The following is a 17,376-nucleotide window of genomic DNA, read 5'->3' on the forward strand; positions in this document are numbered from 1 at the left end:
TACTTGTATTATTAATCACACACTAAAAATATATATTTCTTGTTATTTTATACTTCTTTCTGATATTTCATTCTCTTGTTACAACCTACTCTAACGTTTCTTGTAATATGAGAACCATAAAGAGGGCATTTAATTAAATTTTAAATACAACATATTTATAACTGATAGACCTCGAATTCTCTTTTCCTTGTATGTGGACAGTGAGAACATCGTAATTATGTTTGATAAGATTTTTTAAAAAGTGTAAAAAATCTCCTGGGTCAGAGTATAAATCAACCACTAGTTTTATGGTAGTTAACAATGTTTCTAAAATTTACATTAAAAATTGAATTAAGTGTTGACAATGAAGACATCTTCAGGAATAATTTGTCAATGATGAAGTAATTTGCTATGCTGGCTAGACAGAATGAGTAATTTCTTTCCTGGTTTGGGATGTATTTCAAATCTTCTTGTTTCATGATGCTATGTAGTAGATATCAGTTCACAGCCATATTCTCTGCAATTTTGTGAAATTCTGCTTAATTATACAAATAAATATTACTCAATCATACCACTAATTGGTTTTCATTTGAGGTTGTAGTTTCTTCTAAGATCTTGATGACTAGATAAGAATTTCAGGATATATTTGTCATGGTTCCTATTTGAATAACTTCATACAACCTGGAAAATTGCTCGACTGTTCAATTATAAAAGTCCATCTTGAACAGTGGTTGAAAGTAGAGGCCTTTTCACCAAGATTACTGGAAACTTATGTATGTAAGCAGTTTTTCGACATGTTTCGATGTTTGTCTAATCAAATTTTTTATGTTCTCTTAGGCTGGGAGCCATTTATTGAGCCATGGCCCTGTTCAGTCTCCTGGCAAAAACAGGCATCCAGCCGCCTCCACCCTTCTCGCCTGAAGGTGGAAGCAAAGGCTAAACATCGTCTCGATATCAATATTACCTCTGTATTAACTGGTGCGTATGAGAAAATTCATAGAATATTATCCAGGATAGCACATGGTACTGATATTAGACATTGTTAACTGAATTCTGTCAGTATCCTCTGTCATAAGCCTTGGCATAAGTTTCTTTAGATTCTTCAGATTGTTATAGGCAAGTGCTGATTCAGATATTCTGTATTTTTATTAGAGTTGTTGAAAGTATGAAGAGTTTTTAAGGATATATTTTACAGCATAGAAGGTATTCTTACTTTGGTCATCTGATTTCTCTTTAATTAGTTTGCTAGCAATAACTTATTTTTAATATAAAGCAGGTTTTCACAAAACTTCCCACATTTAAAGAATTTAACATTATTTTAAAACTTACTAATTTTCAGCAAGCTGATATATGATGACTCCTCATTTAGTCCAGTAATGGTGGTATTGATATTCTTATGGGAAGACTAAGTCATCAAGCTCTTACGTCTTTAATTCCACTTTAAAACCTAAGAGTGACTTCTGGCTTGAGTAATCTAAAATGTCCCATTTCACTGTCACCTGACATTTAAGATATGGGTTCTCCTAGTCAGAGTATTTTCCTTTGTCTTTTTTTGCATAAGTACGTGACAGGTGGCTGGTCTGATTGAGGTTACAGGTATCCATGGTACAACAACACAGGAATAAACTGTGAACAACAAAATGTCATGTTTGCATTTAGCCATCTTTCATTCATGAGTTTATTGAGCCAGCTAAGGACATTTGGCTTAATTTAGGCTTGATTGCAATAAGGACCAAGCATTATTGTCGTCTTAAATTGCCATCCTAAGGAATCAAGTATTTTTTTATATTGTCCGGCTCCAAGTGGTGCTGGCAGAGTCAAGGGGGGCAGTGTTTGGGGGACTAGTGCGGGGGGAATCATCTCAGTCCACACTTTTTTTTTTCAGGGCAGTCTATTAAAACTTGTCATTGACAGCAGACTGTTATAATTATAAATATTACTTTGAGTCGCCCCTGTGAATGTTTATATCATATGAAAGAGAGCCATAATCTTATGTGGTACTTTCAAAACCATTACAAACTGTGCCGGAAATGGTTGTAGTAAATAAGATGATTTTCCTCTGAAACTGTGACATTCCCCCCCAAGAACATTTTAAGGCAATAAATGGTAGAAATGTTATCAAAGTGTCACAACAACAGTCTTAGGAAGATATTGTACATAAGCTCAGTACAAGAATGTAGCTGAGGGCAGTTGTTTGGAGAAGACTGCTGTGATTTTTTTGTGAGCTGTGGCATGAAAGTAAACAATGAAAGTAGCCTATTGTAACTAGTTGATGAAATAAATTATTAGCCACTACAATATGGAAGAGTAATATTAGCCCTATGACTTTAACGTACATTTCATGTAACTGGTACTTACTTCAGCTGTTACTGAACAGACATTTAGCAGTTATCCTTATTCTTATGATCTTTTTTGTTTATATCCCTCTAGAACAGTACACTAGTACCAAAAAGTCATGGATGGCAGATTACTGTAAACAGGAGAAAGTGGACACAGTCAAATCAGAAGACTGGATGGGATCTTCTGTGGACCCACCATCCTTTGGACAGAGTATGACATTTGTTAATCATGTATTTCTTTGTCTGGAAGTCCTGACATATGCAACTATTTTGCTCATGATACAAGTTCAAAGTCTGGTATTTATGAGCACACCATGCATTTTAAGGAATTCAGGGCAAGAATAAATTTGTTTCTATTATACTACAATAATCCCTTTAGGAGCATTTTCTGTTTTAGGCTGCTTGGCTTTGAATTAAGAATATGCACTGCTAATTTTACATCCTTATGTCCGTCAGATGCTTTCAGTGAGGGTACGTCTAAACTACATAGCTCCGTCGACAGAGCCATGTAGATTTGTTTTTTTGGCAAAGGCAAATGAAGCCGCGATTTAAATGATCGCGGCTTCATTTAAATTTACATGGCTGCCGCGCTGAGCCGACAAACAGCTGATCAGCTGTTTGTCGGCTCAGGGTGCTAGTCTGGACGCTCCCCTGCCGACATCAAAGCCCTTTGTCGGCAGCCCCGGTAAACCTCGTGGGATGAGGTTTACCGGGGCTGCCGACAAAGGGCTTTGATGTCGGCAGGGGAGCGTCCAGACTAGCACGCTGAGCCGACAAACAGCTGATCAGCTGTTTGTCGGCTCAGCGTGGCAGCCATGTAAATTTAAATGAAGCCACGATCATTTAAATCGTGGCTTCATTTGCCTTTGCCTATCTGTCTAATCTGCATGGCTCCATCGATGGAGCCATGTAGTCTAGACACAGCCTGAATGGCAAACTATATTACAGCACTATTGTATAAAAGACCAAATAGGCTGAGTGTAACGGTAGCAGTACATTCAATCTGAGACTTGCTCCCATCCACTTCCCTTACTCCTTGCAATGGTGAGGAGTACCTGCACTGACGGAGGTGCCCTCAGTGTTCAATTTAGCAGATCTTTACTGGACGTGCCAATTTGAACCATAGAAGATTCAACACCAGAGCATCTATCCTCCGGTAAGTGGAGACGTGGCCTCATATTGCCATTTAGGCTTGCTATGGGGTAGTGTTAATGAGATCTTGTCATCTTTGTACCAAAGCTACTTCCTTTAACACTGTTGAGAACTGGAGAACTTTTTGATGGACAGCTGACTTGCCACATGACCTAATGTGATCTTAGCAGTTTTTCTAGTTTCTTTGGAGAATTCAGTGTTTTGTCTTGACTGCACATTTCCAGTGAGAGCTTCAGAAATGTCTCCTACATTCAGCAAACCTGTATGCCAACTAAAATTCTTGTATGCCAACTAAAAATTCTTTACACCTTGAATGTTTGAACCCAATTTCTTTCTTCCTTAGATGCAAAGTTACTGTGTTCATTTGACTTTTACAGCTAAAACATTAGAATAGGGGGAAAAAAGAACAACAACAAAAAGCAGCTGTTTGGTATTTTATATCTTTTCCACGGGATTCTGAGATTATTTCAGGAATCAGTGTAAAAAAGAAAAACTGGTCTGTCCCACTCACGCTGGGCTGCCCTAATTCACCTATGAGCCATCATTTGCTCAAGAGTATAGAAGATAAGTTTGCCGCCTTCCTCCCTTCCCCCATTAATAGACCATAGAATTTCAGATAGTTCTGAAATCCTTGGATTGTCAGTTCTTTGAGCTGCAGCACTGTCAAGGCAAATGGTTAGTTTGAAATACAAATGCCATTTGTCTGCTATATAGTGAGCTCTTGTAGAAACATGACTTTTTAAAACAATACATCTCCTGGTCTAGTAATTAAAAAAAAAAAAAAAAGTTGCTTGGGTATTGTAGCATATTTAATCGAGAGCCAATTAATTTAATATCTGAGCAAGGTTTACAGGTTTCTTTCATGGCCTGACTGTATTAGTTTTAATTAACAGTACACATTGAATAGGAATAATAAAATATCCCCATCAAAGAGAAAGTATGATTGTCAGATCTATTTGTCTTGGTTTTTTTAAATTTATTGAGAAATAAACATTAAAGCTTTCCCTGATTCAACTCCATATCTCTCACATCAACGAGGCAATATTAAAGTTAACCAACTGCATTTTTGAATGAAACTAGAATAAACCTGGCTAAACGTTTTGCTTTGAAAGTTCCACTTAATTCTGAGTGAGCATTGTATTTGGTAGTTCCTGACTTGCCCTTCTCTTCCCTGTAGTGTTTGGAACTTTTTTACTGAAGAAATAGAAATTCTCAAATTCTAGTTTAGCACTACGAAATAGTGCCCATTCACTGATTGCATGATTCCAACAATCTGTGTAACTCTCCTTATTCTTGTATGCATAATACAGAAGCATCTGCCTGTATATCTGCATTTATCCTTACCTGCTAACTTTGTCTTTCCTGTCTGCCAGGCCTTCCCCTTGTCTACCTTAGAACTAGGAGTACAGCCAGTCTGACTAACCTAGAACATCATATCTATACTAGAGGTACTGTACTGCAGAGAGAGAGAATGCTTTGCTTTTTCCAGGAAATGTCTTGTACAATAAATACTGTATTGTATATGTCACTTGCCTATAAATCAAACCTCTAATTCCTATACATAAAAAGCTAACAAATGCCATACATGTAAGTTGTCATGCACCCCATATATCTTACAGTAACCATATTTTCTGAACTCAGGATCAGGACACATGATCTGAAAAGGATTTTTTTCTGGTTTGTGAATTTATTTATATGACAAGTCTTACAAAAGTATAAAAATTAAATCACAGGGTGGTGAGTCAGCAGGCTGGGCATGCGGGGTGTTAGCAGGGTGATGAGTAGGTGGATTGGTGGTGCAGAGTCTCGGTGGAGGCAGTGAGTGAGCGGGCTGGGTGTCTGGGGTGTTGGCAGGGTGGTGAGTGGGTTGGCTGGGAGTGTGGGATCTCGGTCGAGTTGGTGGTGAGTGGGCTAGTGGTGTGGGGTGTCAGTGGAGGCAGTGAGTGAGTGGGTATAGGGTCTCAGCAGTGTGGTGAGTGAGTCGGCCGGGGGTGCTGGGTCTGGGCATGAGCAGCTTTCATGCAGCTCCCCAGGCACCGCCTCCTACTATATCTATTGGCCAGATTCCAGAGCAGCAGGAAAAGCCTCCAGAAAACACGTCCCTACACTGCTGTTCTTCCAGCCAAGGAAAGAGGAGGAAGAGTGGCAGTGCGACAGACACTTCTAGCTCTGCTTCTTCCCTGCAAGCTGGGGCTGGTGGGGAGCCTCGGGGCTTTCTCTCCTTCTCCCGCATCCCGCTTCCCCCTCTGCTGAATTGTTTGCTGAAATAATGGAATTTCCAGAATATATTGATGATTTAGGTGAACAACAGAACAGAATATTTGAAATCGGTACTGTGCTGGAAAATCCAGGATGTATGCTTGGCGAATATCTCTTGTGTGTTTTCTGGATCTGTCAGCAGGAAGGGAAGTAGAGCAGTCGTCCTATCTAGGAAAGCTATCTCCTTGAGGGAATGAAAGAGGAATCATATCCTGCTTTGAATCCATTTTCTAGGCAGTAGAGTAGAAGTTTGGTAGAAATGTCTCTGTGGATAGGCAAGTCCTCTAAATATTTACACACCAAGATAATCTGGATAGCCCTGCTGTAATCAGTTTATATATCCAGGTAATAAAAATTAGGATGATTTGAAAAACATATTGATTTTCAATGAGCATCAGAAAGTAAAACATTTTTAATAATTGAAATGTTAATTTATTTGTTACATGATTAACTTCTACTGTCTTTTTGCCAAAAAGGCCCAGGCTACGTTTGTACAGCTTTCCTCTTCTGCAGAGGTGTATGCAAATGAAGTATGGATTAGCATATTGCTGCGCTTCATTTGTATAATTAATTAGGAGCTGTTTTTGTGCAAAAAGGTACCGTCTACACAGCGCCTTTTTGCGCAAAACCCCCCTCTTGCGCAAGAGCTGTTCTTCCTCATTTTTCCTGTGCTTCATTGCATAGACTTTTGTGGAAGAGGGAAGCTGTGTAGACATAGCCTCAGAGTGGTAACCGTATTAGTCTGTAAGGGCTCTTCTAGACTACGCTGAAGTAGTCTATGAAAGAGGATATGCAAATTGAGCGGGAATTTGCATATCTTCTTCCAATCTCACTTTCAAAAGTAGTCGATGTGTTTTTTGTCAACCTCCCCTTTTTCGAAAAGCTGCTCTTCCTCAAAAAAATGAAGTTTTCACGGTTTTTGAAAAAAGGAGGCGTTTGTGGAAAAAACGCGTCCCAACTGCTTTCACTTTCGAAAGCGAGATCGGAAGAAGATATGCCAATTTCCAAAGAATTTGCATATTCTTTCAAAACTTCAGTGTAGTCTAGACATAGCCTAACTTTAAAGGCAATGAGAAGTTAATATATTTGTTAGTCTCTAGATGGCACAGGACTGCTCTTTTACAGATTTTCTGTTTAAAATAACAAGTTATTTTCAATTGAGCCATTATGGAACATTAAACAACATGTTTGCCAGAAGTCATTTCCCATGTGAAAAGGCTAACAAATTATTGGGGGAAAAGCTTGTAATAAAACTGCATTTGAAGTTATTTTATCTCTCATTTCATAAAAGTGTATACTTGGTGCATAGATAGTTGATAGGCTCAAAGAAAAGTTAAAAATTTTGAAACTATATGGGGATTTAATTTCTTGAATACATTATAGAATCATAGAGCTGGAAGAGACCTCAGGAGGTCGTCAAGTCCAGCCGCCTGCCCAAGGCAGGACCGATCCCAACTAAATCAACCCAACCAGGGCTTTGTCAAGCCGAGACTTAAAAACCTCTAGGGATGGAGATTCCACCGCTTCCTTAGGTAACCCATTCCAGTGCTTCATCACCCGCCTAGTGAAATAGTATTTCCTAGTATCCAACCTAGACCTCTCCCACTGCAACTTGAGACCATTGCTCCTTGTTCTGCCATCCATCACTACTGTGAACAGCCTTTCTCCAGCTTCTTTGGAACCTTCCTTCAGGAAGTTAAAGGCTGCTATCAAATCCCCCCTCACTCTTCTCTTCTGTAGACCAAACAAACCCAAATCTCTCAGCCTCATCTCCTAGGTCACATGCTCCAGCCCCCTAATCATTTTGGTCACCTTCCGCTGGACCCTCTCCAATGTGTCCACATCCTTCCTGTAGTTGGGGGCCCAAAACTGGGCACAATACTTCAGATGTGGCCTCACCAGAGCTGAATAAAGAAGAATAATCACTTAGTTTGCTTATATCCTTTAATAAGTTTTTGTACTAAAATGAGATGCAGATACAGTCCGAATATTGTATATACAATTGAAAACCTTGCCTAAATAAGAACTTCTGTGTTCCTCCAAAATTTGATTACTGAATTGCCAAATTGCAATATTTTACACTTTTACTTTAATTACTTTAATGAGAGTGGAAATAAAAGAAAAAACATGCAACTGATGCAAAAAAGTCCTTCTGAGTTGTGATTTCCGATATTTTGAATCATCAGTTTGAGAAGCTACAATCCTTACAGCATGTTCTATTTTGAAAGTCATCATGCCATAAAATTGTTGACACGGTCCAAAAATTTATTTTGCAATTGCTCTTGAAATTATAAATCAACAACTGATTAAGTCTAAATTAAAAATGCTCGTTTTTCTTCTGCTCTGTAATCCTATGTAACTGGAAGCAGTTATATTTTACTGAATTAGTTAGAAAGATTATTGTGAACCTGCTATTGGTAGAAGAATTTTTTTAATCTGGAATGACTTAATCTTCCTGTCTTTGTAATGACTGGAAATGTTATAATCAATTTCAATGGAATTAGTTTTAAGTCATAGCTGATCTTATTAAGAATACAGGCCTTCTTTTCCATTCACTGTTTGGAATAATGTTGAATCTGATGATCAGTAATATATTAAAGAATATACTGTTTTGGCAACTTGTTGGTATGTTTGTAGGTGTAGACCACTGTAAAGTTTTTATTATTGGTAGGCAGTCCTAATTACTTTGTTCAGAAGCTTTGTGATGTTTTTAAGTGCTTTCACTTTTAATTCTATATATTTTCAGCATTTATATTGCCATAAGAACGTATAAAAGTGTCAGAGTAAATAAGATAAGGTGTGTGTCAGGGTGACAGCAAGCGAAGAAAACTTATTTTATTAGTATGAGTAAGTAGCTGAACAACCTGCATAGTACTAAACCCTTGGCTGTTATATTCTATGAGTTATCCACTGATAAATTTCTGTATTTCATGGGACAAATTCTAAGTAGCTTTTACAGCTTTATTAAAGTCATTTGAGCTATGACAACTTGCACCTGCTGGGGGTCTGCCCCAATAGCTATAGAAAATATAGAGCAGGGATTGGCAATAAATAGCCTGAGGGCTGGATGTGCTTCGTAACGGTTTGTGCTTTATCTACCTTAAGGTCTGCAGGTAATGCTGCTCATAGCTCTCATTGGCTGCAAATCACTGTTCCTGGCCAATGGGAGCTGTGAGAAGCAATGTCCTAGTCTGCATCACTTCCTGTAGCTCCCATTGGCTGGAAACAGCAATTTGCAGACAATGTAAGCCATGAGTTGCCCTAACTGTAGATGCGCAGATAAATAAAGTGTCTGATGGCCCACCAACAGCTAATCCCGGTGAACCATGTTTAGCCTATGGGTTGCTTATTGACCACCCCAGACTTGCTTCAAGATACAAATAACTCCTGCTAAACTTAGTAATTATTGTGGTGGTTGGAGAATAAGTCATCAGAATATGAGAACTGTTGAATTATGGACATACCTGTACTTACTTGGATTTTCATCTTAAAATAAAGGCAATGATTTACCATTAGAAACAGTCATTTATATTTGAAAAAAGATTAATTATAGTCAATTATAATATTAAATTTCTATGTTGTTACTTCTGAATCCTCTGGCAGTGAAAGGCAACAGTTAAATATTGTGCTTTTTTTCTGAGCAATATGCCAGGCTTCATTCCCTTTATATTTTTTAAAAACATTTTGTTCTGGTGTTGTTTTCCTGATGATTGGGTATAGTGAGCAGTCACTTTTCTTTTACAAAAATAAAATAGCCCTTTGAAGTAGACCATTTGTTTTTGTCAGTCAGAACCAATATCCTGTTATGACAATAGACTTAACTGACAGAGTACAATGGTATAGGAAATAGCAGGGTACCATCTGCTCTTGTTAGAGAAACATTCTTGATATACTCTATTATATTAAAAAGGTCACATATGATAGATGAACTTCATTATTCAATGTTTTTGTAGCTTTCTACATTTTAACATTTCTGGTTTTTAATTGAGATGCTTTCAGGTTGATTTTGTTTACTTTATGATCTAAAATGACCTTAAGCTATGCAGGAAATCTATTTCTGACTTGCTGTTATTTTAATGATAAAAAATAACATTTAGGTGGATACTGGATGGCTCAATGGTCTGTAGTGAGTAATGTACAACTTCTCTTCTTTAGCTGATGGTTTAAATCTAGCTCAGATTAGTACAACTTGAACCTCTCATCTGGAACTCTGTGGTCCAGCAATATCTGTGGTCTGGCATGATTTTAGATAATCAGATATCCACTTACCATGAGTGTGGCTGAGTTAATTGCAGCCCCATGAAGTTTGTTTACAGCATTCTGTGCTGTTGTTTAGCTCTAATTTATCCCTAAATGTCTTCTAAGAGCCCAGTAAGCAGTGGAAGTGATGGTAATGCTGCTAGATAATACTGACCTTCCGTGGTTCAACAAATTCTCTGATTGTGCGCAGGTCAAGTTCTCAGGTTGCCGTATTAGAGAGATTCAAACTGTAGTAACAGTATGTGGTTCCCATGTCACGAGTGGCTGGGCATACAGGCGGCCCCTGACTTGCGATGCGATTGGTTCCTGGGGAAGCGTCGCAAGTTGGGGGCGTCGTAACTCGAACCCTCATTAACAGTAGGCGCCGTGCACCATTGTAAATGCCGGCCAAGGACATAAGTCAGGGTTTTTCGGGCCCTTCTGCACTTACAAAAATGATTGTAAGTGCGGGGAGTTGCAAGTTGGGCCATTGTAATGCAGGAGTTTCCAGTATAAGAAATGTGTTGGTGAACTCAGTCCAGTTTGTAGATGGAAATCTATCAACAAAATAATCATCATCACTGAACATTTGGGGCTCATGCAGATTGATAAGACTGTGAAGGGGAAAATCTTTTTTTGTTCACTGTATACCTGTCCTGTGAATATAGGCCTTTAGTTTCAGAGCGGACATTTGACTTAACTATTAAATATATGCTTCTAAGTGTGTATGTAAAAGTTCTTTTATATATCTATTATGTTTTTGATTTCTATTTTTTTTCTTTTTCACTGTGTGTGTGTGTGTGTGTGTGTGTGTGTGTGTGTGTGTGTGTGTTGATTCTCTAGACTCTTTGATTTTTTGTAACTAAGGCATCTCCACTAATTTTCATCAACACCTAACATGTTTCTGTGAGTTACATTTAATAAACAAACCTCTTTTATTCTTTTATAGCTGAAATGAAGACCCCAAAACGCAGACAACCCTTTGTACCATTTGCGCTGCGGAATCACACAGGATGTACTCTGTGGTTTGCTACCCTAACTACTACACCTACCCGGTAAAGAACTGTTCTAGTGTCATTGTAACAATATTTGCCATGCAGATGCTGTGAAAAAGGATAAGAGTAGATTTGTTTTCTGTTGAATTTTTTTAATTCAAAAATTTGTGAGATTAAGCTATGAGGAAGCATAATGACATTTTGGAAAAAAAATTATAAAAAGGGGACGAAAAAGGAAAAAACCCCACTTTTATTCATATTGGATCTTAAAACAAAAAAAATTGGTCTAATCATGACCACCTTTTGAGCACTGAAGCATTCCCATAGTTGCCAGTACATTTGATTTTTTCTGGTTAAACCTTTTAGAGACCTTTTATATTAGACAATTTTTTTTCAGAGTTCTTAGTTTTCTCTCCTATGCTAGTTTTTACCATATTGTGTTGCTAAATTGGCTTTTTGTTCAGGAATATGTACAAATATATAGAAGTTTTAGTCTAATGTAATTCTTTTTACAGTGCAGCGCTATCTCACAGTGGGAGTCCAGGTGTCATTTCTGAGGAAAATGGAACGTTTCTTGATGATGCGCACAATGTCAGTGAGTGGCGAGAAGTTCTCACTAGTGAGGAGATTCCATTTGAATTTGAAGCCAGAGGGAAACTAAGACACAGGTAAAAAAGCAAACTATCAGTTTTCTTTTGGAATTTGTGCACACTTTCATGAGAACAAACTTTTAGGAATGGTGTCCAGTAGAATTTTGTTTTTAAATGCTTGGCGATCTTAAAATCTTCCCTTGATTTTTCACGTACTTGAAAACATGTATAGTATCTGCAGCTAAATTCTGTTAGACAAGCAACCTATTCATAAGGATATCAGTGGAAGTTGTGTATTTGAGGTCAGGATTTGACCACTACAGAATTATTTCTATACGTTATTTTACTCATTTTGATTTTGTAAAAGTGGTATTTCTTGTATTTCTAGAAAAACTTGGGAGAAAAGATTGTCAGTTTGCTTGACTGCCTTATTCTGTGAAGAATGTATGTTGGCTAACAGTTGAATTTAAAACCAGAGGATACTAACAAGTATTTAACAAGTTTATTTTTTGTTTTCCATACACTGCATGTGGGCTGTAGTTGTATTTGCATAGTTTGTATGAGCTGACATTGGATATTACCTCTTTAAAAAAAATGTGCTTTTTAATTTACTCTTGAAATAGAAAACTATATTTTTACATTTGAGTAGTCGAGCACTAATAATCCCTTAATGCGACAGATGAATCCAGACTATACTGGTTCTAATTATTGTTTTGGCTTACCTTTGTGAGATGGTGTCTTAATGAAATGGATGATGCCTTAATTTGACTTATCTGAACTAACAGGCACACACATGATCTAAGAATTCATCAGCTTCAAGTGAGAGTAAATGGCTGGGAACAAGTTAGTCCAGTGTCAGTAGACAAAGTTGGAACCTTTTTCCGATATGCAGCACCTGACAAGAACACATCGTCTTCTACTGTAAGTTCTGATTCTGAATATATTTCAATGATGTCTTTCCAAAATGTTGACTTGGGAAATCTTTTCTTCAAAATTTTATTGATAAAGCAGTAGCTATTCACTTATGGAACCTTCTTTCTCTTCAGTCAGCTCAAAATGAGTGTTTAGTGATCTTGGGTCAGTTACCAGCTGCAAAAATAACATACATATGATAACTATCCAAGTTAGCCTCTGCTCAACAGAGAATCAAAGCTCAGAAAGACAGAAATATTGGATTCGTTATAGTGTCATGGATCCATTATTAAAATTATGAATCACAATAATATTGCTCCTGTGTCCTATTGCTCTATTGCAGGCTTTTTAGGTCTACTTTCCATAGTTAATTGATTGAAGATAAACTATATTGATAATTGTATATAATTCTGTGGTTGCACTGGGGTGTGGTTGCTTTGACAAAAATCTTTTGTGAATACAAAAATTTAATTGGGCCAGCCCACAGACTGCCATTAGGCCTCAGCATCAATGCCAAAGTAATCCTGTAGGTACAAGGAGTAAGTAATGAGACTCCAAGGCCCCAGGCTGCAAGTTGCTGAGCCATCAGTGAAATGAAGAGTTGATGGTCTCTTGACGTCATGCAGAACTAAGCTGTAATTTTATAAAATTATTGAGAGGGCCAATCACTATTCAAGAGGAGTTCTGGGGTGAAGGGGTTGTAAAATATTTTCAGCAGTCCTAAGATTTGCATATCATATAAAGAGGTTGAACCTCTCTAATCCGGCACCCTCAGGACCTTGACTGGTGCCGAACCAGAGAATTTGCCGAATCGTAGAAGGTCATTATTGTCTAGCAGCATTACCAACACCTCTATTGTTTACTGGGCTCTTAAAAGACATTTAGGAGTAAATTAGAGCTAAATAACAGCACAGAACACTTGAGAACCAGGAGTGGTGGCTGACAGCAAACTTTTATGAGACTGCAGGAAACTTGGCCACATTCATGATAAGTGGACATCCAGCTAACTAAATCATATTGGACCATGGAAGTTGCTGGACCAGGGAGTGCAAGACTGCGACTCTGTTGTTGAGATTACTGTGTGTATATTTCTTATACTGTCACATTTTTCTGGCAGCTCCTCCCTTTTCTTTTCTACAAAACAATAGAATTACAAAATACAGGAAATAATCATGTGTTACTTTTTGTAGCTAATCTTGACACTTCTCCAAAGCTCTGGAGAGTATCTGGAAGACCATTTACTACAGTTTTGCTTTGCTTCTCACAAAGAAGAGCAGTGAGGTTTGTTAGAACTGACACTAGCAGTTTACAAGATGCTTTGATTAATAAATTTTACTTTATTCTTCGTTAGGTTGGGAGCCCCATCAGTAGAACAAATATAATACATCCCCATGTCTATGTGAGTACATTGTTTTTACTTATTCCTTTAGACATATATTAATTAAAGAAGTTTAATTCTGTAAACATCGTAATGATTATTCTCTCTTTATAAAACGTTTGATAGACTTTAGTGCATGCTGTATCCATGTAGTGATGCTTATCTGATTATGGAAGTTAGTGTTACTCCTGCAGGAGTTCTTAAACTATAAAAATTCTGCACACAAAATTTTAAAATCCTGCAAATTTTGTTTATCAATAATAAAAACATGGAAGCTCCAGCATGGCAATAAGGAGCACCGTGTCACTGGCTACTCAGAGGTGAGAGATGACCGTACAGCCTCCCTACTGAGGACAGGGAATCAGTAGTGAGACTGACAGTGGAAGGACCAAGCTCCAGAAACACTCTTGGGCCCTGCCCTTCTACACCAGATGTGGGCAGACATGCTCAGCTTAGCAGCATGCAAGTATGGAAGGATTTAGTGTGGAAGGACCCAGGTGTGGGGCATTCTGGATGCAGGTAGCTCACATAACTATCTGCAGGGGGTCCAGGTAGGTGCTCATTGCGGAGGAGGGGTTCCAGGCGTAGAGTCAATCAGACTCCGTTGGGGGTGTAGTGAGAGGTCCTGGTGAGGGTAGCATTCCCTTGAACCTAATGTGTGCTTACTTCCATTCTTCCATTGTTTTCTCTACAGGGAAAGTTTTGTTTTCCCTTTTCTGTCTCAAAAATAAGAGCTCCCCCAAAGAATTGCAACTGATTTCCTCCTTCTTAACACTGTGATTGCAATTGCAACTGATTTCCTCCTTCTTACATCTGAAGACCCTTACTCTTGTGTGTGATTCGCCTCATTTCATACTAATTTTTGCAATAGCATCACATATTGCTGCTTCTCTATCACCTCAGGCACCACCAGGTGGAATGATCTATTTGCACACTGGATTATTTATAAATAATTTCATTTCTCAAGTACTGGAGGTGTGTACAACAATAATAGTTATGTAATAATAATTTAGGAAACCAATCAAAGCTGTTCATCATTCTTCCACATTCAAATGGAGAATCACCAACATCAGCTCTCCCAAATACCACAAGTGTTTGTATAATTGTAACTTCCATCCTTTTTTGTGTTGGCAGACAGTCCACTAAGCTAGTGAAATAGCATTATAGTGGGTTAGGGAGCATCTTGAACATCACTCCAATAGTAATAGAAAATTCCTCCCCAACCCCAGATATGGTGATCACTTAAGTACTGGGCATGTATGCAAGACCCAGTAGCTAGATACCTGAGAGGGAATTCTCTGTAGTAACTCAGAGCCCTTGCCATCTAGTATCCCATCACCAGTCATTGATACTTGTTGCTTGCAGTCACAGATTGGCTACATGCCATTGTAAAAAGTCTCATCATGTCATCCCTTCTATAAACTTATCAAGATCAGTCTTGAAGCCAGTTAGGATTTTTGCCCTCACTGCTTTTCTTGGAAGGCTGTTCCAGAGCCATTACTAATCATCAAAGGTTTTAAGAACCATTGCAATCTGTCTTCTCAGCTCTGTTATCATCTACTTTGGCACCTTAATCAGCACCAGACAAAAAAAGAAAACAAATCTTTTACAAGCTGGCACTGCTTGACATGTTTACCATTAGACAATGGAAATATAAGAAAAGCCACTTGATGTGACAAGTTCCTCTTTCTCTGTCTCTAACCTATTTATTTATTTGTATTGTGGTAACTCCTAAAGGTCCCACCCTTAGATTGTTCTAGGTATTGTGCAAAAAGGGCCCTTCACCCACAGAGTTGATGGTCTGGTCTCAGTAGACACTGATTCTGGACACATCTTCACACCATAAAATTCTCTTTAAAAGTGTGACATTTAGGGTACAAAATTAGATTTGGGAGAAAACTGAGGCATAAGCAAACTGAATGGAAATTCCCCTTGACACTTTTACTTCCTTAGGGCCCAATCTAAATCCCATTAGTGGAAATTTTCAATGGCTTTACAGTGAGTTTTGGAACATGTCCTTTGATGATCATATCCTGTGGAGCTAAAGTTTGGCATTTTAGCTACCTGCAACAGAAGGGAACATTGATAATAGCAAGTGCCATAACCACAAAAGACCTATGATGGCTCGATTATCTAAAAATTAATCGGCACAATGGCAAACTGTATTTTGATAGAAGAGCACTGTTTCCCCAAACGCTATCTTTGAAAGACTCTTGGATAGAGAGCCACTAATTCTAGGAAAAAGATGTGTTAATTTCTGCCTGCCAGAATTTTTTTTTATTGTTGTTGCAGTTTAAAAACAACAATCCTAAACTGTGAAGCTAAGAGATCTTGGCATTGCTCATTTTATCCTGCTGTTCTTGTCGTCAGCAATGCTGGGAGCATGAGGTTAAATGCAGAACTATTTGTCTTTCACCTGAACTGAGTGCAAAGTTCACCAGAAATATTTAAGAGCAAAACTTTTAAGAATAAATAAAAATACTATTACATAACATGTTAGAAAGATTATATTAATCTTTCTCTTCATAATCTTTAGAATTCTTCTTTAAGGACATGATGTTTTGAAATGGCAAATTTTGAGTAAATTACTAACCCCATAACTGAGGTTAGTATTTTGAGTAGCTTTAGTTGGGTGGTGAGTTTAGTTGAGGTGTCTCGGTTGTTTTAAATAAAACCTTCTTGTGAACTTTCTTCCCAGAATGGGGGCTACGTTTAAAAAAATAAAATACTTCTGTGTTTTCCTTCTGATCTTAGACTTGCAGAATGCTGAATATGCTCCTGGCAAGTTTCAGCAAAACTATGTGCATTTCATTGTGTTAGGTTTGTTTTTTTACTTTGTTTTAATAAAATTAATGGAAGTTTAAAATCCTGGACCGACAGTCCGTTCTCACTCAAATACGAGTACATTGTCAGCATGTTTTGGATACAGTATCTTAAAATAATACTGTAGCAGTTTTTCTTTAGGTCCATATATAGTATGGATTTTTTGTTTCTGTAGTGTGAAGGGAAAAATTAATTGTTTTAAAGTTTATAGTGTCACTAAGGATTTTGTGATAGTACATTGTGTATATATTGAAAAGCAATGTGTCACTGTAGATATCTAAAGATATTTACTGGCTGTGTGTGCAGAGGGCAATGATTGAAAGCAGTGAGAAGTACTAAGGAAAATGAGACCAAACAGAACCTTGACTTATTACAGGCTATTCTGAATTTTTTTTAAAACATGAAACATACTAATAAAATGCTTCTAACACCTTAGCTCTGGAATGCCCAGGATGCTACTTTCCTATTGCAGTCCATAAAGAGCTTTTTTTTTTTAAGCAGGAGAAATCTGCTATTGCTTTCTAGAGGGTTCCTTGTGGTTTTATTTTCATTCCCTTTTTCTTTTAGTTTGTCAAGGCCAAATAATGTTGTTGTTTATCAAAGATAATATAAGTACACATAAATATGAGTATTTTTTAAATATGAAATGTATAAATTAGGTATGGCACCTGTTACTCACAAGCAAAGTTTGGGCATTCCTTTGCTAGATA

General features: G+C 37.7%; 1 protein-coding gene across 10 annotated transcripts in view; it reads left to right on the forward strand.

The window, feature by feature from the left end:
• Positions 1-17,376, forward strand: part of VPS13D (vacuolar protein sorting 13 homolog D) — a 223,547-nt gene that overhangs the window by 77,229 nt on the left and 128,942 nt on the right. For 8 of the 10 annotated variants that reach the window (XM_075906827.1, XM_075906819.1, XM_075906820.1 and 5 more), the window contains 7 exons: positions 817-957; positions 2,410-2,529; positions 4,844-4,918; positions 10,918-11,023; positions 11,479-11,631; positions 12,339-12,474; positions 13,817-13,864. In XM_075906827.1, the coding sequence (XP_075762942.1) occupies positions 817-957; positions 2,410-2,529; positions 4,844-4,918; positions 10,918-11,023; positions 11,479-11,631; positions 12,339-12,474; positions 13,817-13,864 (779 nt within the window). The remainder of the gene's footprint in view (positions 1-816; positions 958-2,409; positions 2,530-4,843; positions 4,919-10,917; positions 11,024-11,478; positions 11,632-12,338; positions 12,475-13,816; positions 13,865-17,376) is intronic. The other 2 variants (XM_075906825.1, XM_075906826.1) reach the window with 1 other exon arrangement.

This window comes from Pelodiscus sinensis, chromosome 23 (assembly GCF_049634645.1).
Source record: "Pelodiscus sinensis isolate JC-2024 chromosome 23, ASM4963464v1, whole genome shotgun sequence".
In the NCBI taxonomy this organism is placed as follows: domain Eukaryota; kingdom Metazoa; phylum Chordata; order Testudines; family Trionychidae; genus Pelodiscus; species Pelodiscus sinensis.